The sequence below is a fragment of the Anabrus simplex genome, chromosome 8 (genome assembly GCF_040414725.1).
Source record: "Anabrus simplex isolate iqAnaSimp1 chromosome 8, ASM4041472v1, whole genome shotgun sequence".
Lineage (NCBI taxonomy): Eukaryota > Metazoa > Arthropoda > Insecta > Orthoptera > Tettigoniidae > Anabrus > Anabrus simplex.
Genome location: NC_090272.1, coordinates 230055914 through 230079482, shown reverse-complemented (window position 1 = coordinate 230079482; position 23569 = coordinate 230055914). Strand labels below are relative to the sequence as shown.

At 43.0% G+C, this 23569-nt stretch overlaps 1 protein-coding gene across 1 annotated transcript in view; it reads left to right on the top strand.

Annotated features, from left to right (window-relative positions):
* Positions 1-640: 640 nt before the first annotated feature.
* The window catches only part of LOC136878735 (uncharacterized), a 177385-nt gene continuing 154456 nt past the window's right edge, over positions 641-23569 (top strand). Inside the window, exon 1 of the mRNA XM_067152191.2 lies at positions 641-784. Within this exon, the coding sequence (XP_067008292.2) occupies positions 688-784 (97 nt within the window). The 5' untranslated portion in view covers positions 641-687. The remainder of the gene's footprint in view (positions 785-23569) is intronic.

The window sequence follows — 23569 nt, the reverse complement described above, 5'->3', positions numbered from 1 at the left end:
TGACGTCCCTTCTTTGCGGTGTTGGTGTCACACACTTGTCTCTGTAAATATATACACAAATATACACACATCCTATTATATATACATTATTACTTTTCTTCTTTAGAGTGCGGGCCGCATTTCCGCTCTCGTGTCCTGTAGAACAAGTACAAGTACAATTAGTAGATTAATAGTTAAAGGTCTGTAGCGAAACTACCCCTACTTCGGGGGCTGAGATTTGCACCTGTTAAGCAGTGTTGCGGGGCAGGGAAAGTCAAAGCCCGCTATCTCTTCTCGCGCATGCCTCTGACAGTGATCCCTATTTATTGCTGTCACATTTACTTATTCAGTTATTGAATAACTTTTCTTCCAGAGTAGCAGAGTAAACTCAACTAGCGGTAACTAGGAGAAGTGAGAGCCGATGTGACAGATATTGAATTTTTCAAATCTGGCGAAGGTGGTGCTCCTGTTTCGTAGCGTCATGAACTGCCATCTATAATACTTTGAAAGGTGCATTTTCCGGCGAGGCACGCGCCTCGAGCGATTGGCTGGAAGTAGTTCACGGCCAGCCGGTCAAGGCGGCCGGGCGAGCTGTTTCAGCTGGCCATGGATTTCCATTTCCCGGCGCGGCAGCAGTCTGCACGGGGCCGTGCTAGTGATAGTTCATGTCGTCGGAGGTTCTCTGTGCCAGTTTCACACGATACCAATATGCTTGCCGAAGGAAAAACTTTTCTCCTGCGGATGGCCATTTTTGTCGGTTTAGCGTCTGTCGTCACCACCATCATCTACTTCACACCTGTACCAGGTAAACACAGTGCTTACCTCTTTAACTTTCTTAGTGGCTATTGACTGTCAACATGGTATGATACGGCGTCACAACTAAAACTTGCGTACGCCTGTGGTGTTACTTAAAGTAACTTGCGGACTTACCAGAATTGCTGCTAGTGATGCTTGTGACAGCTGTCATTTGAAACTTGCGCGTTGCTTGCATAATATCCGTAATTGTCCATGCATGATTGCAATCACATTTGCACCGTTCATTCTTCTGTGCTGTCGTTAGCAGAATTTTCTTGTGCTACTTACGGAATATGTATCGTGAATGAAAAGAGTTTTCATAATTCATTTCTCTATTTTCCAGAAGAGAAGCAAAGTTTCTTAATTAATTCTAAAATGCAGTGAGGCTATATTGTACTTGCCACTCTCAAATAACTCACAGTGGATACAAAAATAAGTAGCATGATTCATTTCGTTGTTGTTAATTGATGTTTTTGTAATCGTATGCCAGCCGTAATTAAAAAAGCAGTTCTTCTTATAGACCTTTCTTCCATGTCGAGATAAAGTAAATAATATTTGTGATTGGAATTTGTGCGAAGCGTTGTTTACTCGTGTGGACAGAAGTGAGAAAGGTGCCTCGGGATTCTGCAGAGAACCATGCCGACATTTATCTGCATGACAACGGTCAATTACTGAGGCTAAGATCCGAACCACCGGGCGAGTTGGTCGTGCGCGTAGAGGCGTGCGGCTGTGAGCTTGCATCCGGGAGATAGTAAGTTCGAATCCCACTATCGGCAGCCCTGAAGATGGTTTTCCGTGGTTTCCCATTTTCACACCAGGCAAATGCTGGGGCTGTACCTTAATTAAGGCCACGGCCGATTCCTTCCAACTCCTAGGCCTTTCCTATCCCATCGTCGCCATAAGACCTATCTGTCGGTGCGACGTAAAGCCACTAGCAAAAAAAAGATCCGAACCAATCACCTTTTGTTGCTACTCAACTGAGCGCGTGTGCCTTTTCGATCGAAATAATCATAATGACAATGATTCCACTTGAAGACAGGTAGATTTTTTTCAAATTATTTACCTCGTGTAGGCGAAAGAAATCCCTGCCTGTCAACGGACAACTGGGGTTACGTTTCGACCCTGTGATCCTTTGCAGCTATGGAGCATGCGCACTTCTGATCGAATAAGTGATAGCGCAAATCAGTTTTCTTCAAAATCCATTTGACTTCTATTTCGTCAGTGATAACAACGGAAAACAGCTAGGTTATCGGCTCCAAAATGTAATGTAAAAATGTTTGTGCGTCGAGGACAGGTTTACGGTATCGTAAGCATATATTATGCTGCCTTGGGTAGCTTCACAGATTTCTTTCCATGTGTGTGTCTGTATGACAGGTGGTAATGTCTAGGAAAAATCTGATCTCGCCGATGGTGATCTAAACGCATTTTGCAGTTACTGATGTCCATTAGCCGTCCGAAAGACATTATTCATGATTTCAACAGGAGTAAGGTTTTAAGAAGTTATTCCTAAACAGGCTAACAGTAAACTGTACAACCCATAATGACTAAAGTAAGCCTTCGTGGCTCAGACGGCAGCGAGCCGGCCTTTCACTGCGGGGTTCCATTTTTCAAATCCCAGTCACTCCACGTGAGATTTGCGCTGGACAAAGCGAAGGTGGGACAGGCTTTTCTGCAGGTACTTCGATTTTCCCTGTCGTCTTTCATTCCAGCAACACACTCCAGTATTATTTCATTTCATCTGTCAGTCATTTATCATTGCCTCAGAAGAGCGTGACAGGCTTGCCGCTAGATGGGGGCTTCATTCATTCATTCATTCATTCATTCCATTTCTGACCCGGTCGAAAGACTGGAAACGGGCTGTGGATTTTAATTTTCAATTACTTAAATTGTTTCCTTGTCCCGAGCTACCGCAGCTCTTTACTGGTGAGCTGCACGGACATTTTTAACTACTACCCAGTACTCCAGCCAATCTTAGATTTCTGGCAGTAGTGGGAATCGAGCCCGACCCTCGAGGATGGCAGCTAATAGCGCTAACTACGGAGGTAGACGTCTCTAAAAAATAGTGTTTATAATAAACTCCTCTGAAGTTTAAGGAGCCAGTCCGGTGGTAAAGTTAGGACGGCCAACGGATTCCCAATCGGCAGCCTTTCATCCCAATACTTCTGTGGTCGGGCCGCCCTAGAGATAGTGAGGGTTACCTGTTGGTCGCCTTTCGCGTGTCGTTTACATGGACAGTGAGCACTTTCAATAGCAAGGTGGTGGTGGTGGTGGTGGTGGTGATTACTGTTTCAAGAAGTACAACTAGGCAACCATCCACTGTTAACACTGATCAGAGAAACAATGGAAGGGGTCCGACACTTCGAAAAATGAAGGTATCGGCCAAAGAAGGACAAGGGCCACGAAGGGCGTGAAAATGAAAGACTACCTATCCCTCGGAACCTAATAGCGTCGAGGTCGGAAAAGAACAATAGTTGACTAAGGTAGGTCAGATAGGATAGATGAAAGTGAGGAGCGCAACACAAGTAAGTGGTAGCAATGCAAGAACTCATCTAGGGTCCCGTGGTCGCCAACCCACGCTTCCAAGGGCCCCAGGGGCCCCTTTACGTCACCTTTTACGACAGCAGGGGATAGCGTGGGTGTTATTCTAACGCCCCCTCCCACAGGGGTATATCATTACCGAGAGTCAAACCATCAATATCGAAGTGTATTTTGTTTCGATCAATACTAGTGCGGTGGTCGCAGATGTTAGCAGAAAGAAATAAACAAGGAAAGAAAGAATTGGCAAATAAACTCGACAAAGAACTTTCAAATAGCCATAAATGCTAGGCATGGGCTATTTGTGCATACTAATAACAGGTCTCTCAAAAAACTAAACTTAAATTCGTAACAAAGTAGGGCTATTAAAACATTACTAATATCAGTCATTCGCTTTCAGTAAAGGAAGTAAAGCCACGTACTAGCATGGTAATAATTTACGGTATGTTAAAGATCCCCTTTAGGGAAGAATTTCGGCATCCCATGATATCTACTGACACGGCTCTCTCGAATTTAAGCACCCTCAGATACCAACTAACTGCGCCGGAATTCGATCCCGCAACCTTCGGCATAGCACGCGAGAACTTTACCGCTGCGCCACGCAGTTAGTCTAATAATCGTGAGTCTAGGAACTACGGCTCGCATCTCTTGCTCTCTCACTAATCTTATTCAGCTGTTACGGTTTAACTTAACTTCGGACTAAACGGGCGTTATAGAGGCCGATGACCTAGATGTTAGGTCCCTTTAAACAACAAGCATCATCATCATCATCATCATAAACGGGCGTGTAAAAGTCCATTGCATTAACGTTCTATTTTCACTGCGCCCGCCTCTGTGGTGTAGTGGTTAGTGTGATTACCTGCCACCCCAATCCCCGAGGCCCGGGTTCGATTCCCGGCTCTGTCACGAAATTTGAAAAATGGTACGAGGGCTGGGACGGGGTCCACTCAGCCTCGGGAGGTCAACTGAGTAGAGGGTTTTTTATTTCCTCCTCATCCATCCTCGAAGTGGTTTTCCACTTCTCCAGACAAATGCTGGGATGGTACCTAACTTACGGCCACGGCCGCTTCCTTTCCTCTTCCTTGTCTATCCCTTCCAAACTTCCCATACCCCGACAAGGCCCCTGTTCAGCATAACAGATGAGGACGCCTGAGTGACGTACTGGTCCTCCTGCAGAGTTGTATCCCCCGAACCAAAGTCTCACGCTCCAGGACAATGCCCTTGAGGCAGTAGGGGTGGGGCCCCTCGTTGAGTCCGAGGAAAACCAACCCTGTAGGGTGAACCGAAAGAAAGAACACTTCACCGTACAATAATAATAATAATAATAATAATAATAATAATAATAATAGTCAGAACGTGTAGTTCGGACACAAAATAGCTTCTTCTTCTTCTTCTTCTTCATCTTCTTAATCTGTTTATTGTCCAGGGTTGGCTTTTCCCTCGGACTTAGCGAGGGATCCCACCTCTACCGCCTCAAGGGCAGTGTCCTGGTGCTTCAGACATCGGATCGGGGGATACAACTGGGGGGAATGATCAGTACCTCGCCCAGGCGGCCTCACCTGCTATACTGAACAGGGGCCTTGGTGGGGGATGGGAAGATTGGAAGGGATAGACAAGGAAGAGGGAAGGAAGCGGCCGTGGCCTTAAGTTAGGTACCATCCCGGCATTTGCCTGGAGGAGAAGTGGGAAACCACGGAAAACCACTTCCAGGATGGCTGAGGTGGGAATCGAACCCACCTCTACTCAGTTGACCTCCCGAGGCTGAGTGGGCCCCGTTCCAGCCCTCGTACCACTTTTCAAATTTCGTGGCAGAGCCGGGAATCGAACCCGGGCCTCCGGAGGTGGCAGCTAATCACACTAACCACTACACCACAGAGGCGGACCACAAAATAGCTAACGAACTTAAATATTTCTTAATAAATGCAGTATATACCTTACCTCTATTCAATCGTCCTCGTCACTGTCTGCTAGGTGAATCACAAATCTATCTTTGTTGCTATCCGTGTCGTGTTTCGTGTGATTCACTTTTATCTTAATGGTGAGTCGAATACAAGCAGACCAGCTTTCGAGACGCATAAGTTGGCACACACTTGCACTCAAATTTAGGGTAACATCATTTTACCTAATATATGGCTTCAGTTGAACCCAGGTCATTTCTGTTTGGTTTAAAATACAATGATATGGAGGGAGTCCGCATGAGGCTGCCATCTCCTCTGCAGCGTACCTTTTACTGATATTGACTGATTTGTTTTCCTGCAACATAACTATTTTGATGGGTATAGGTTTTGCACGGGCATGTTACTGTACTCCATGAACTTTCTAATGTCGTTAACATTGCTGTTCATAGAAGGAAACCGAATCAGCTGCAGCGAATGATAGCCATGATTGTCCATCACGGTTACACAGTTTTGGTCAGGTGGTGGATTCTCTACAATACAGGATCTAAAGTGGTTTTTGAAACCTTGAGCTGTCATTTCATCACGGCTATCAGTTTTGCAGTCTCCACTGTTTATAGCCGACAATTAAATATAATTTTCCACCTAGGCCTCACTAACCCCACCATGCAACACCGTATTACGCTTGCCTCGCGGTAGTGGTGCCTTCAGTATGCAATTACAAGTTCCATCATCCCAACCTTTCTTTACAATGTCATGAGCGTCGTACGTAAGTTCATCTAGATCAGAGGTGTCCACGCTGTGTTTCTCGTCCCGGAGGCACACAGCATATAAGTGGGCGGGCGAGCGATCAGTGTGTGCGCTTCAGCTTCTACAACGTTGTGATTACGTCACAGACCGTGAAGGTCAATGAACTGTGAAATTTCATCTGAGTATTTAGGGAATAGTGTTATTTTCACATAACTATCTTGTGGCTAAAGGGGTCATCTGAAATTAGCGATACAAAATGTGTGAAGCGATGTTACCTAGCAACCGTACAGGCTGTTATGTGAAGTATTGATGGATGGCCCTGACGGCAGACACATAGAAGACTCTTTCATCAAAGCGGACTCTTCTCTTCATACTCTAGAGCACTGATTCTTGATAGTTTCACAGGCTCTGAGTCAGTTTCTCCCTTTCGATCCACTGAATCCTACCCTTATCGACTCCTAATTCCATACAGTTGTCGGTCGAAAACGGTTTGTTTGATGCATACAAGTTAATCGTTATTAATTTGAGTTCGATTTATTGAAAGACATGTTTATAATCATCTGATTTACCCAAAGGGAAATTTGATTTTATTTTTTGTTTTGATTTCACGAAGTTGCAAAAGTTGTCATAAACAAGTCTGCATAATTATTTTTTTCCTAACGCTTTCTTTCTTTCTTTCTTTCTTTCTTTGTTTTTTTCTTTCTTAATCCATTTACCCTCCATGGTTGGTTTCTCCCTCTGACTCAGCGAGGGATCCCACCTCTGCCGCCTCTAAGGCAATGCCCTGGAGCGTGAGACTTTGGGTCGGAGGATACAACTGGTAAGGAAGAAAAGTACATCGGCCAAGCAGCCTCACCTGCTATGCTGAACTGGGGCCTTGTGGGGGTGGGGGATGGTAAGATTAGGACAGACAAGGAAGAGGGAAGGAAGCGGCCGTGGTTTTAAGTTAGGTACCATCCCGGCATTTGCCTGGAGGAGAAGTGGGGAACCACGGAAAACCACTTCGAGGATGGCTGAGGCGGGAATCGAAATCCCCTCCATTCAATTGACCTTCCGAGGCAGAGTGGGCCCCGTTCCAGCCCTCATACCACTTTTCGAATTTCGAAGCAGAGCAGGGAATCGAACCCGGGCCTCCGGGGGTGGCAGCTAATCACACTAACCACTACCCTACAGAGGGAGACTTTTCCTAACTCTCATTTTTAAAGTAAATTCAAACTGTAGGCTGGCTCATTGAAGTCACTTCAGTATCATCAAACTGAGCCGGGATCAAACCCGCCGACTCGAGTTCAGAAGACCAGCGCCTCTACGGTTTGAGCCACTCAGCCCCGCTCGAAGAATAGAATCGAGCAGGTTGCCCTCGTTCTAGGTGAGATGATGCGAGTAGTGCCGTGTTGTGTGTGTCCTTGTTTTGTGTTGGGGTGCCTTGAGGCTCATAGCCTGTGATGACCTACCTGTTTGAGGAATGACCGACAAGCGAGCACTAACGCACGGACATAGACCGGTACAAGAGTACAGAATAACGTGAGGTGGAAAGGCTAGTCTTCTGCCAGCTACTTCCACCCCTCCGTGAAGGAGAAGTTATGGGAAACTTTCCGGCACTGGTAGTGGTTACTTTGTCGTGGTCGTACCAAGACATCCCCGGCGCTAGACCAACGTCGCTCAAGCGCCACTCTCACCCCCGGTCCATGGGCACCTGCAAGACTTTCAGGTGGATATTGGAGAAGTTAATAAAACCATTGACACTGTTAGATAGCCAAAGAACAAACATTTTGGTGCGCGGTCAAGAGGGTATTAATTACCTAGTAAAATGTAGTCCTGCAAACGCCCATGTGAATGGTCAATCATGCAAAAGCTCTTCCCTATGGAGCTGCTTCGAATACCCGCTTCAAATTAGTGTCTTATTCCAGCTGCCTCTTATAGCATTTAAGGACGGACCGCATAGAGAATGTGGTGCCGCGCCATTATTGTCATGCAAGGCAAGTTAAGACATTTCTTAGCACATAATGCCCAGAGTTTTGTTAATTAAAGCTTTCCAATATCGTCATGTCTGGTAGAGGAGAGAAATTAATGATATGGCGAGCATCACACCTCGTCCAGCCTTCAGCTAGGGAAATAAATCTTCTTCCGCAAATAATTTTCTGTAATATTCACATTCTTACCGCTCGATGTTTGACCATGAGCAGTGCCATGAGCTCCCGAATCGCCCAGAATAATAATAATAATAATAATAATAATAATAATAATAATAATAATAATAATAATAATAATAATAATAATAATTGTTACGGGGATACCCGTGGAATGCAGAGGTGAAAGAAGGTGCCGGGGTGAATGGGTCTTACAAGGCCGAGGTATGAATTAAAATTGCATTAAAGGTTATATTTTCGAAAATAGCAAAACTTAACAATATTCACATAGAATTTCAGAGTTTAACAAATAACAATAATTCAACAAATAACCGACAATCAGGCACAAGACCAGGAAAAGCCAAAATTTAGTGACAATTTAACAATCTGGGCTTCAAGCCCCAAGTTTTACAATTCCTGAGCTCTCAGCTCACAAACACATATTTAACACAGGGCAGAAATCCCCAAATAATATGGAGCACTTGCTCCCACCAAGCAATGCCAAGCCTCCTAGACGCACATTTCCAATACTTAAAGGAGCTGACCCGCTCTCAGTTTTCCAAGCCTATGAAAGGCAATACCAGGCTCAACCCTAAATTGCCATCAAGGCACAACTTACACAACATCATGTACCCAGCCTACTGGGCCTTAGTAGAAAAGTAATAGGTTAAGTTAATGGCCCAAAATGCAAAATGAATGGAGGCGTGAATTTGCACTCCTACATGAAACTTCTTAAAACCTAAGAGGCACTAGGCCGATGAAACAGGGGCAATTCCGAAACTATGGAGGTGACTCGTATACTGAACAAATTTAACACATTAAGGAAGAGTAGAAAATCGGCTACAAAAACGTAGTCACCTCAAATCAAAATGAAGGGGAGCTCGAGAGGGTAAAGCTCTCTCTATCCTCGATTTACAGTTAAAGATATATAAGGTTTTTACATAAACAAGAAGAAATTTACATTTTTAAGAGATAGGTTACATGGCAAAATTTTCGGACCTTACCCGCGGGTTAAACTGCTGAGCTAGCAAGAAATAAAGATGTTAAGTGGCCATTACCTTACAGAAAAACTGCTGCCTGAAGAAAGAGGCGCTTCCCGCCTCCTGCTACACGTTCATACACTAAGTTAGATGTTGATGAAGTGGCCGAGAGACAAGAAAATCAGCAGTTTTTATACCCTCGGGGAAGATTCGAGACCTTTCATGAATAATTAAGACACACCCGCAGGCGTTTATTGGTCCCAGTACACAGTTACACACAAAATCGAAGAAGAAAGACACGATTGGTCAAAAATTACAGAAATAATTGATTGGCTAACTTCAAAACTGGCGGAAAGAAAAGATTAATATTGCCAACCCACAAATGAAAGAAGGAAATTTAGTAAAGAAAAAACTTATGAATCCAAAATTTCTTCAAAAAAGTTCCTTCACTTCGCACCAGGGTGCATGATCATAGTTTTTTAGTAGAGACATCTATGAGACAATGTCCAAACTTCTTGATAAATAGTAAACAAAACACGACGAAATTAACACAGTGACATCTTCAGAGCAAAAGTTTAAGTAGATCCAGTTTTAAGTTCACAGTTTCTCCTGTAGAGGAGTACTTTAAGGCGGAAAATTCAAATGTGCGGCGTAGAGGTGTACCAGCCGGTACAATAATAATAATAATAATAATAATAATAATAATAATAATAATAATAATAATAATAATAATAATAATAATAATAACAATGGCCCTTGGTCACAGGATTCCCGGGTTCGATTCCCGACAGGGTCGAGAATTTTAACCATCATTGGTTAATTTCGCTGGCACGGGATCTGGGTGTATGTGTCGTCTTCATCATCATTTCATCCTCTTCACGACGCGCAGGTCGCCTACGGATGTCAAATCAAAAGAACTGCACTTGGGGACCTGAACTTGTCCTCGGGCACTCCGGCATTAAAAGCTATTCGCCATTTCATTTCATCCGCCCCTATAGCTCGCCCACGCATTTTTTAGTTATTTAAATATTTTCGTCCATTTTCTTCATTTTTAATTGTGTATATTCAGTCCTCAGCCCTAACGCTGGCTGGATCCTCAACAGCTCTAATTTGTTAATAATTGCGCGATGGATATAAAGTAATATTGTGAATATTTGAAATTCTAATTTATTAACGATGTAAGCTAAAATTTTATATGTACATACAAACAAACCAAATCCCACGGCACTACAGCCCTGAAGGACCTTGGCCTACCCAGCGACCACTGCTCAGCCCGAAGGCCTGCAGATTACGAGGTGACTCATGCACAGTGCGACGAATCTTCTCGGCGATGCATTCTTGGTTTTCTGAACCGGCGTCGCCATCTCACTGTCGTAATTACGTAGGCTGAGTAGATCTCGAATGGTCCCTGACCTGACATCGAACTCGGGGTCTCCGAGTGAGAGGCAGGCACGCTACCCCTATACCGCGGGGTCGGCTTTAAATGTACATAGTATATAGAATTGAAATACCGAGTGGAATGGCCGTGTGTTAATGCATTACGAGTATGGAGCCAAGTTGTGCATTTAGGAGACGCGTGGGTTCGAACCCCACCGTCGGCTGTCCTCAGAATGGTTTTCTGTGGTTTCCCATTTTCACTTCCAGCGAATGCAGGGACAGTTCATAGGCCACAGCCGACCGAGCGATTTGGCTGTGCTGTTAGGGTTGCACCCCTGTGGGTGGGGCTTGTCGTAAGAGGCGACCAGGGGGCCTCAGGGTCTCTTAACTCGTGAGCGTGGGTTAGCGACTACGGGACCCTAAGCTCAGTCCTGACATTGCTTCCATACTTGTGGCAGGCTCCTCACTTTCACCTATCCTATCCAACCTCCCTTGGCTAACTCTTGTTCTTTTCCGACAGAGACGGTATTAGGTTTCCGAGGCCTAGGGAGTCTTTCTAGTGTTAAGAGGATGGCTGCCCAGTCTTAAAGCAATAATCATCACCACCATCTCACAGTGCGCACAAGATTGTTTAATTTCACAAACACACTTCTTGCAATGTTCATTCTGGTTTTGATTTCTACACCTGGATTCCTTTCCTGTATTCTAGATACTTAATGCTGGACCATGAAAAAGAACATTTGAATTCCTGCCGGACGTACGGACAAATGATAAAAACAGGACGGCAATAGTCTACACTTTGCTTCTTGAATGATCGCTTATGAGTTGCAGGCCATTTGTGGTTCCTGCAGTGCATCTGACATCCATCTTACTGCCTCAGGTCCCGATCACGCTCATTTCACGTGGACGTGTTGATGGACTCCTGGAACCGGTTTGTAACTTCTCGGAAAAGTACCAGTAGTTCTCCGACGACCGAATTACATACAGTTTAATGATCTAAACACTGGTGCAATTTTGTGGAATTCCCCCTTGTTGATGAAATAAATCTGTGAGCTTGCATTCGGAAGACAGTAGGTTCGAACACCACTGTCGACAGCCCTGAAGATGGTTTTCCGTGGTTTCCTATTTTCACACCAGGCGAATGATGGAGCTGTACCTTAATGAAGGCCATGGCCGCTACCTTCCCAGTCTCCCTCCCTTCCGTCGCCGAAAACTTTCGATGTGTTAGTGCGACTTAAACAAATAGCAAGAAAGTAAATCTGTGAGCTTGTTAGCCATCCTCAATGGACTGGTGCAGTCTGTTAGTACCTATCTTATGTTTTTGAGATAGCAGGTTCGATTCCGAAGGTGGAACCGATCTAATCGTAGGCCCCAATTTAGTGATGTTTTAAGAGGAAATACAACTGGGCAACCATCCACTATTAACATTGATCAGAGGGAAAACTGATCGAGGTCAGACACTTCGAAAAAATGAAGGTATTGGCTAAAAAAGTGGGCTACGAAGGACGTGATAATGGAAGACTCCCTACGCTTCGCAACCTAACACAGTCGAGGTCGGAAGAAAACAAATGTTGACCAAGGGAGGTCGGATATAATGAATAAAAGTGATGAACCTGGCACAAGTAAGTGGAAGCAATACCAGGACTCAACTAAGGGCCCCGTGGTCACCAACCCACGCTTCCATCTTAAGAGCCCCTGATACCAATGTTAGTCGTCAGGCAGAGGATACCGTACATGTATTCTACCGCCCCCACCCCGTACAGTACTGGTGTCATCCAGTAAGTACAGACCGCGTGGCTTTACGCCGCACCGACACAGATAGGTCTTATGGCGACAATGGGATAGGAAATGCCTAGGAGTTGGGAGGAAGCGGCCGTGGTCTTAATTAAGGTACAGCCCCAGCATTTGCCTGGTGTGGAAATGGGGAAACAACGGAAAACCATCTTCAGGGTTGCTGACAGTGGGATTCGAACCCACTATCTCCCGGATGCAAGCTCACAGCCGCGCGTCCTGACCGCACGCGTGACGAAAGGGACCATGACAGGAACCAGCTCTCTAATACGCAATATTAATTCAGAATTTTCTTTAGTTAGTGGTTTAATGTCGCATTAAGGCTCCATAAAAATTTTCGGTGACATAAGGTATAACTCTCGAGCACTTTTCTGATATTATAATGAGGAAACCACGGAAAATCATCTTCAGGCCTGCCTAGGGACGTTCCGATTTAATAAAACATCGATATTTCATTCGATATACTTAAAGTATCGATACACCGATATTCTCAAATTAAAATATCGACAAATCTGGATATCATATTATTATTTTTTCCAAAATCAAGGATTTGAAATTATATTGAAGTTATTTAAATGTGGGATCCCGACAATTCCAAGAAAAGAAAAATAATTAAGAGAATGAAATATAACGATCAAAATATTGTGTGTAAGACGATAACCAAAAGTTTGTTGTATTTCCAATGAATGTGACATGTTTAGAATATTATTTATTGCACCTTGACACTTAACTGTCTATTCTTGTCAAGTACATCCACACCCACACTGTAGCAGACGGCTAGGCTATTTCCGTAATTGAAATTCACTTTTACGAGAAACCATCAACGCAGAAACATTATGTGACCAGGTACCTTAATTAAGGCTACGGCCGCTACCTTCCCAAGCATTTTCCCATCGTCGAAAACCGTTGATATGTTAGTGCAGTGTTAAACAAAGAACAAGAAAAACCTGTCTTTGTCGTTGCGATGTAACACAAATAGCTTTATCCACATTAGTGCTGATCCAAGATTATTGGGAAAAGACCAGAAAATAATAATAATAATAATAATAATAATAATAATAATAATAATAATAATAATAATAATAATAATAATAATAATAATAATAATAATAATAGCTACTTGTTTTACGTCACACTAATACATCGGAGGTTTTCGGCAACGGAAGGATGAGAAAGGGCTAGAATCGGGAAGGTAGTGGCCATGGACGTAATTAAGGTACAGTCCCAGCCAGTGGCGTGCAGTGAACCCCATCTACCCCAGCACTCCTCGGGTGAAGAACTTTGTATTAACATTTTCTAATTATTCCTTAGAACGATTTTATAATGTTTAAAAAATTGCGAATATCTAAGCCAAGCCAAGTACAGCTGTCTCAACAATCCGCTCGCACTCCGCAGTCCAGCTTTTCCAGCCAGCTGGGTTTCCTTGCCGGCACGATAGAGAGCTACCCCCCAGCGAAATTTAAGGTCGCCTGGGTGACGCATGCACTTGAAGCTTCCTCGAGGCAGAGCTGTGCTCCCTCCCCCGACAGCAATGTACGGCGACAGGCCAACTAGCTTAGGTAAGGGGTGTTAGTTTTAATACTTGTCACTCGAAGTCTTCAGCGCCATACACTAGAGACTGCAAGAAAAAATATCAACATCCTAACAGTATAGCCACTTGCACATCGTCTTGTTAGTAAAAAGAGAGCCAGTATATGAAATTAATTGTAATATAGAAGTATATATTTTAGTCTTGGGTTTCGCCATGTGTACCGTTTTTTCGAGCAATTCATTGATGGCACGTGTAGAGAATGTGTTCCGATTGCCGCAGAAAAATATTTACGTTGCCCAGCATGAACACAGAGTTAAGCGCGAATTGTTGTCTGTGATGGTGGTATATAGTGAATTTTTGTACTGTTCCTCTTGGATTATAGGTGAAGGTTTCGCGAGTTTTGTGGCATTCTTCATGAATATAACGTGTCTTATACGTCGTAACAAATATTTCCCCTCGTTTGTCGTTTGTTGCACGTACACTCAGTATGCGAGTGAAACTATAAAACTTCAACGACTGTAAAATACCAGTTAAATTTTGCTGATTACTTTAGATTAGGCTTTTTAAGTAAAAAACAAATAGTCCCAGTGTATTTCTGTGAAAACTATGACTTTTCTATCACGAAGCGTCACCGGATGAAACTGTAAGTACATTGTTTAGCTATAGATTAAGTTATGATGGTGTCGTCACTGCTGTGAATATCAATTCGGAAGTATGTGCGAGCGAGTGGTTGAAAATATTCTTGAAAGATCTTTCTCAGGTACACTTTTCCTCGAAAAATGCAGCCTTATAAAATGGTAATGCTGACTTTAGAGAGTGCAGTGGGGCTACGATTGTTTATACTTTTTTTTTAAATTGCAGCTGGGGTAATGAATATATTAACCGCACGCCACCGGTCCCAGCATTTGCCTGATGTGAAAATGGGAAACCACGGAAAGCCATCTTCAGAGCTGCCGTCGGTGGGATTCGAAACCACTGGCTCCCGAATGAAAACTCACAGTTGCGCGAGTCTGATCGCATGGCCAACTTGTTCGGTCATAATAGTTATAATTACTGTAGCTACGACTGAAGTTTTCCCTCTTGGGGAAGTCGCCAGACAGCGGGCTGCTGTAATGTGTGTTGAAATGTCTTACAATGAATCTGTTCTCTTCGTGTCGATCAATAATGACGCTCAAATTTGCAGCAGGTTGTCAGCCTCGCCACAGGTGGGTGTACATGGCAGCGGCTGGTTTCCATGGTTACCGTTGCTGGGGCGGTAGTGTGTAGGAAGAGCGGAGATTTCCTGGAAGAAGCCCTGTTACAATACATTAGGACTCTCCGAGCTTAATTTAGACCGTGCCGTATCCACCTCCACGCACCCTAGCGGTAATCAATGTAGGAGTGGTTGTGAGCTCAGTATTATAAACAGTCGCAGCGTGTATTCTTGCGATAAGGTCCTCCTTCGATGATACACGAGTCTCGTCCACCGTACCCTTGATAGTACACTTGGGGTCAAAACATGACGACCTCGCCTCACACCACGACAGGCCGGTGTTTATTAGTGGCTTATAGGATTTACTAAGTCTACGAGAACCGGAGTTGTCAAATCATCTACTGCACTCGACAGGAAGAAAGGGTAAAGACTGATGAAACTGGTTTGGCAACCTCTCCACACCAAACAAGGATCACTTAGAAAGACATTAACTCAGCAGCATGCAGGGTGTGATTGACTGCTGGCTTCCATAAACTGAAACTGTCATGTTTTGTCCCCAAGTATCACTAGTCGCACCCCGCCCCCCTTTCTCTCCAAAAAGTTTCCTGAAACTAGAGCGAGGATCAGTCGTCGTTTTACGTACGGTACGAACAACTTAAAAACTTACGCCTAATGTTAAATTAACGTAGCGACAAAGAATTTACTAGCAAGGCTCAGTAGGGCCATACATAATTCTCCTGATTTGTACTGCTTGAATGAAAGGAAAACACTTAGGATTGTGATGCATGGGGATATTTTCCCGTAGAGACCTCAGTATTGGGAATATAACCATGTGTTAACAAATGTCAGGAGATGAGGAAAAAGGGCAATTAGCAAGGAATTACTCAGTAGGGGGCCGGAACGTGACCACCGAGATAACGGGGGCCACGACCAGAAACAGTTGCAAGCTTACAACATTGTGTCAGCTTTTGCACATCGGTTCCAGGGAACAACAATGTCTTTAGCCTCCTGGGGTTGTACCAAATACAATAGAGATAATACGCGACACTTACGGATTTCGCCTTGCTAAAATGGGAGACAATTCGACGGTGGCGCTCCTAGTGACTTGACCTGAACAAATCGCGCTAATTCAAATATCAATGGAGATGTATATACGGAAATGGATAAATAAATTACGTTAGAAAGAAAGTGTTATTGAGATATTAACTTCGAAGTTGCTAAACCAATTCTGGATAAATGAATGAAGAATTATTTAAAAGGTTATTATTCAAAGACTGAAATTAGACATATAAACAGGAAGTGAAATGGACTGGTGTGAAATGGCTTGATCTTTAATTCATGCATTACATTTTTAGCTTTAGCATTCCTGCCTGAACTCTTACGGTTGGATTTGTCTTTTTTCTCATTTAAAAACATTGTATCATCACATTAAGACACTTGTCAATAAAAATATCGGCACATTCCTTACACATATGATGCAATGAATTAACATTTAATAGCTGGACAATTTTCCTCTTAACATGAAGCCTATTAACAGAAAGATATTCCTTACACATATGATGCAATGAATTAACATTTAATAATAATAATAATAATAGTAATAATGTTTTTTGTTTTACGTCCCACTAACTACTCTTTTACGGTTTTCGGAGACACCGAGGTGCCGGAATTTAGTCCCGCAGGAGTTCTTTTACGTGCCAATAAATCTACTGACGTATTTGAGCACCTTCAAATACCACCGGACTGAGCCAGGATCGAACCTGCCAAGTTGGGGTCAGAAGGCCAGCGTCTTAACCGTCTGAGCCACTCAGCCCGGCGAATTAACATTTAATAGCTGGACAATTTTCCTCCTAACATGAAGCCTGCTAACAGAAAGATAATCTATAAAATTCCGGCTTTAATCTGAGAAGAGGGATAAAGAAAGAAAAGTATGAAAATGTTGTCGATAGTGATGCTTTAGGGAATGTTTACGTACAATTAGAGCAAAAATGTAACATACCCTTGGCTGTATTGTCGAGGATTTCTAAAGTCGCTGGCCTGGAAATGGTCTGAACAGATCTTATAATTCTTATATAAGCGTAACGCCCCTTCTTTCTTGTACACCTTATCCAAATCGCTTCTGTGACATTTCAAAACACACAGATCACACCTACAACAACACATCGGTATTGAAGGTTAACTGTTGAACTATAGATATGCGTATTACATTTTATGCCAGTTAAAATATGGGTCGAGCAGGTCAGAAGATTATGAAGTACTATAAAAATCTCTGTCACTGGAAGAATATATATGCAAACACAATATTACTTACATGTTCTTGTCACGAGGGAACCTGAAGAACGACCGCGCGTTTTTCTCTACTTCGTAATTACTGCAGCCAAACACAGCACATACCTTTCCCCTCATGTTGAGAGGAGATATCAAGAAATGACACACACTACTATTTATTTATGTCAACTCACTGAAAACGCATAAATAACACCAAAAACTTCACACAAAAATACACGTGCTCTTATGACAGAATCAGTACTGTTCAGGTCTATCCGCTAGAGTGAGCTCCAATAGCTGTCCCTCGATATCTCGCTCAGTGTCGCGTATTATCTCTACTGTATTTGGTTGTACCGTGGTTGAGTGACGTGCGGTTTTTAAGTTGCAGCGTTGGGAAGACTGTGACAGGATTTTTAGCTGTACGTTTGTTCCTCATAACTCAGTTCCAGTGGTTCAATCTTCTCTTCAAGATGGCCCAGGCTTGAATCGCAGTCGGTGCATGAAACATTTTCAAAATGAGAAGTCGCGTTCTATTGATTCGGATTCTACTTAAAACACTAGATTCCGTCCCTTGCCTTTCTTTAGTACTTTTGAGCCATAGCGGCATCATTTATGGTGCTGCATTTTGAGTATCCAACCATTCTTCGGGCTTACCTTGTACCTTAAATGGTAAGTGGATGGAGTGGCTGTATGTAGTATTTCGTTTCATAAGAATAAAATACACAGCCTGTTTCTAGTCATTCGACCGGCCAGGAATGGAATGAATGAAGGCTCCAACTAGCGGCAAGGATATGAATTGTGCCGGCTGCCGTACTCCTCTTGGGCAATGATTAATGACTGACAGATGAAATGAAATGATATTGAAAGTGTTTCTGGAATGAAATATGACAGGGAAAAACTGTCCCGCCTCCACTTTGACCGCACAAATCTCACATGGGGTGACCGCGATTTGAACCACGGAACCCAGCGGCGAGAGGCCGACGCCTGAGCCACGGAGGCTCATCCTTCGTTTCATAAAGGCGGTTAAAAATGAAATAAAAATCATAAGTACATACCTCCGCTAGACAAGCCAGCAGTAGATTTATATGATCTTTTATGGTAGTGCATACAATAATGACACTAATCACACACTTATATACACTAGTTTGTCAGCACTAACACAACTGTTCTTGTTTAGAAGTTATTTACAGTACATACACTTATTTAATACACATTCCATGTTTTATAACACCAATAGTAATACTGTACACTAATCCAGAATTGTACGCTGGACACTATCCCTGGTAACACGGCTCTCAATTAAAATGTGGGCATCGCAAATGTCGAACAATTCCGCGACATTTTTCGTTAGCGAAATAGACTGATTTTTTTTTTTTGTGTGGCTGATAGGGCACGTCGGTAGGACTTCACACACATTACATCAACCATCTCCTTCGTCGTCTTCGTTCTTTTCTTGGAGGTAATGAGTGACGAACTTTTTCGATGTTTTCTAACCCCACCTCCGTCTCGACTTTCTAGGTCAACGGCCGCGTAGTCTTCTGCATTGATATTACCATAATTATCCCTTTCCTGGCCAAATTATTTAAGAAATGATTTTTTGGGAACTAAACATGTTTTGTAGTGATTTCCAGGAATGAGAGGCTATTACACGGAATACAGCTGTTACCATAATTTCAGGTAGAATGAGGGGTGTACAAAGTGAAAGCCAAACGAATAATACATCCACATTTATTTGTCATGAAACAAGCTACTAATACATTACATTTTACTTTTTCATGGAATTTCTGGAACTCAATAACATAATAAAATGAAATAAAATAACAAAAGAATTCTGGAGATGAATAATCATGGCAAGATGATGAACTTATGTTCCTGTGTTTCACCTTTACATAAATCCTATTTATTTACCCATACTGAGACAAAAAAAAAAGCTCAATCTATGTCTGAAGCGCTACAGAATCATTTATGATAACGTAAATAGTTTAGAATTGCTCAGATCCATCTTTCTGGTGCAGAAAATCACTTCATTTCCCCAAAATGCACGCTCCTGGCAGCCATTACACTACACACATGTGTACAAACACGTCCACCAACCTAGAAACTGCAAATGTACCAGAGCAGAATTTTTCCAGATTTTCTGATGTCCACACCAGATAGCAGCACAAATCAAATGTGGGAATCAGGTTACCCAATAGCCCAGTAGCGGAAAAATTTTAGTGGGAATTATATCACCCACTGGCCAGGAAAGGGTTATGCTGTTGGAGAGTTTGTTGTAGCTTATCAGTGTTTTCGTTTAATATTCTTTCTTCGTCAGGGTGTGAAACAAACTCGGCTTTGTGAAAGCATTGACGTACTATATTTGGCGACACTCTTCTCACTACTTCTGTGATGAAATTACAGCATCGAGCACAGAGTCCGACATTTCCTGGCCGAATGCTATCTCGGCCATCTTACATCCATTCAGAACACACTTGTACTGAAAAGGGTTAGGAAGGAAATTCGCATATTTTTCCGTTATAACATTTTCTTCTGTTTCCGCCTTAGACAGGCTTCTCTAAATACAGGTAAACTAGCATGAGTATTAAACTATACTTCACAGGACCGAGAACATTTTCCGATACAAACAGTTTTTCAGGTCATAAAGTTTCCGCTGAAGGCAGGTTTTACTGTACGTTTATTTCGAATAATGTAGGTACGTTGATGGTATATTGTAAAAACGCAATAACACGCCCCGTAGTACTGTGGCTTGCTTCTGTATACTCCGAGTCGCTCCTGTCCCAAGGGCAAGCGACCTGTTGTGACAAACACTTCAACACACCTGGATGAAGGTTGAAGGAGTAGAATGAACCTCAACAAGCTCACGAACTGGTTATGTAACTTGAGATTTACAAACACTCGCCACATATGCGACGTAAAGCAAAAGGGGAAACGTTGACTTCTGGACGAAAGCAGGACGCTGACAGCTGTACCATATTGTAGTAAGTATCCTTCGTATACAACCTCCACGTTTTCGGTATAACTTTCCCTTTAACCATCTTAAAAACAAAACAAAAAAACAATAGGCTTACATGAATGTATACTTCACCAACTAAATGTTACAATATGTTAAAAGATTACGTACAATATCAAAATAAGTCATTAATAAGTACATACGTGCGGAAATCTTCATTATAAAGTGTTTTGCCTTTCAGCGTTCAGTCTGCAGTCATCTAAGAATTTACTAACAACAATCGCAATCCCCTATTAGTAACTAGTTTTGCGCCCTCGTTCTGTTCCCTCTCTTATCTTTAAATCGTTAGAAACTGAGTCTAACCATCGTCGTCTTGGTTTCCCTGTACTTCTCTTACCCTCCATATCAGAGTCCACTATTCTCCCAGGTAACATATCCTCCTCCCATCGCATCACATGACCCCACCACCGAAGCCGGTTTATGCGTACAGCTTCATCTATCCAATTCATTCCTAACTTATCCTTGATCTGCTCATTCCGACCCTCCTGCTATTGTTCCCACCTGTTTGAACCAACTATCATTCTCGCTACTTTCATGTCTGTCACTTCTAACTTACAAATAAGATAACTTGAGTCCACCCACCTTTCACTCACGTAAAGGAAAGTTGGTCTGAAAACAGACCGATGGAAAGATAGTTTCGTCCGGTTACCGGGCGAGTTGGCCGTGCGGTTAGGGGCTCGCAGCTGTGAGCTCGCAACCGGGAGATAGTGGGTTCGAATCCCACTGTCGGCAGCCCTGAAGATTGTTTTCCGTGGTTTCCCATTTCCACACCTGGCAAATGCTGAGGCTGTACCTTAATTAAGGCCACGGCCGCTTCCTTCCCATTCCTAGGCCTTTCCTGTACCATCGTCGCCATAAGACCTATCTGTGTCGGTGCGACGTAAAGCAAATAGCAGTTTCGTCCTTCTTACAGAATACTGTTGATCGCAAGTGCGAGCTCACTACATTAGCTTAACTGCACATTGATTCAATCTCGCTTACTATATTACCATCATGGGAGAACACACATCTTAATACTTGAAATTACCTACCTTTTCCAGCTTTGTTTCTCACCTATTGCCATCGGCTTTGTCTTGGAAAGGTTAATTTTCGTACCATAATCATTGCACCTACTTTCAAGTTCCAAAATATTAGACTGCAGGCTTTCGTCACAATCTGCTATTAAGACCAGGTCGTGAGCATAGGCCAGACTGCTTACTACATTTCCACCTAACTGAATCCCTCCCTGCGACTTTATACCTTTCAGCAAATGATCCATGTAAACTATGAACAACAAAAGTGGAAGATTACAGCCTTGTCTAACCCCTGTAAGTACCCTGAATCAAGAATTCATTCTACCATCAATTCTCACCGCAGCCCAATTGTCAACATAAATGCCTTTGATTGGTTTTAATAATATACCGTTAATCTCACTGCCCTCCAGTACGGCGAACACCTTTTCCCTCGCTACTTTGTCATATGCCTTGTCTAGGTCTACGAAACATAATCATAATTCTAAAGTACATTATTTATAATCTGCAAACTGAATTTACAATATGAAAAAAAACACAAGTAAATTTATGTACTCGAATCATGGTAATTATGTGAATTTAACAAGTCAGTGAGTTATATGAGGAGTATTTGTAAGAGTATACCCTTTCATTACCAAGAAATAAAGGACACCAGTAACACAAGTCCTCCTACAAGGCTGCTTTGAAAAGAATTTCGCTTCGTATATCTCCGATATTCTTAGGAATTCATGGACGATAACTGACTATGGACCCACAAAAGAGGAGATGCCAGTAAACATGACTTAGCTCACTCAGTAAAACTTCTATTAGTGTTGTGGTTAAGTAGAACTCTGTGCAGTGGGTGTTGTTTGCAAGGTCAGTTTTCAGGCTCTGTTATGATGCTAAGAATGAGACCACTCGCTGGTCAGATACCATCATGCCGGTAAAAAAAACTAGCCGGAACAAATTGCAAAGCAACAGTGGTATGTAAGAGAAACTTTCTGTTATTATAGATAGAGTGGACTACATAGCTTTCACATAACATGTGATGCGGAAAACTGGAACGTTTCCGTTGACCATCACAGCCGCAGTTAAAATGCACAAGTAAGTTCCTAATTCATGGTGTTACACTTCAAGATACCCGCCTCTGTAGGCGTTAAGGAAAGGTGTTATTAGCTGTCGTCCTTGAGGGATCGGCTTCGATTTCCGGTACTGCCAAAATTTAAGAATGGCAGAAGGGCTGGTATATGGTTGAAATGGTACATGCAGTTCACCTCCTTTGGGGGGTGTGCCAGAAAAGAGTTACACAACCTCGGGATAAGAACAGGAGTGTTATACTTTTCCGTCTCCATGGCTAAATGGTTAACGTGCTGGCCTTCAGTCCAGAAGTCCCGGATTTGATTCCCAGCCAGGTCGGGGATCTTAACTTTCATTGGTTAATTCCGATGGCTCGGGGGCTGAGCGTGTGTGGCGTCTTTATTGTTATAATTCATCATAGGCAAGGCCCCATCCTCATAGACCCGCAGGTCACCTGTAGGGCGTCAACTCGAAAGACCTGAACAAGGCCCCTTCGGAGGCTACACACCATTATTATAATTCTTCTTCAAGATCATAATGTCACCTGAACTCAACTGCATGTCTCTGATAAGGCGTGTTGTAATATCGTTAGTGATTTGTGAATCATTACATCTCCAGTTAAATAAGTCAAAGTGATCTGTGAGAAAAAGTGTTCCGAGCAAGTTTGCTCTTCGGTTCGGGTCACGTATACACCACCTACCTACCTATTTAATCTGGATCGGTCGAAACTGGCTAGAAACTGCTATTTGTTTGGGGCGTCGACCTATGAAGATCTTTTGCCCCTACTTGCACCATATGTGAGGAAAGGCGGAGGTGTAAAGTATTGAATGTGAGGAAAGGAACGTCAAGGACGACACAAACACCCAGTCCCCGGATATTAATCATTTACATTTAAAACCCACTGATCCAGCCGGGAATCGAACCCGGGGCCGCCGGGTGACAGGCGGACACGTTGCCCCTACACCGCGGGGCCGGACTATCTGGGGCTCTTAGACTAGAGAAACAAGTATATCTGCAAATTATCAGAGCTCTATAAAACAATAAAACATTTTCTTCCCAACTTCTTCCTCAGCACTGCAATTCCATTTGTTCGTGGAAAATAAAAAACCCAACATGATGATGATCTTAGGTCAATGTCCAATACCTCTTAGGTAAGCCGTTCAGAAAAAGCAGCTTGGATAACATTTTGCCATTTAATCGGTTTCTCTTTTCCGTGATGGTGTTACCGGCCTCTGCTGGGACAGAGGTCGCTATAATGTTCAAGTTGCGCCTAG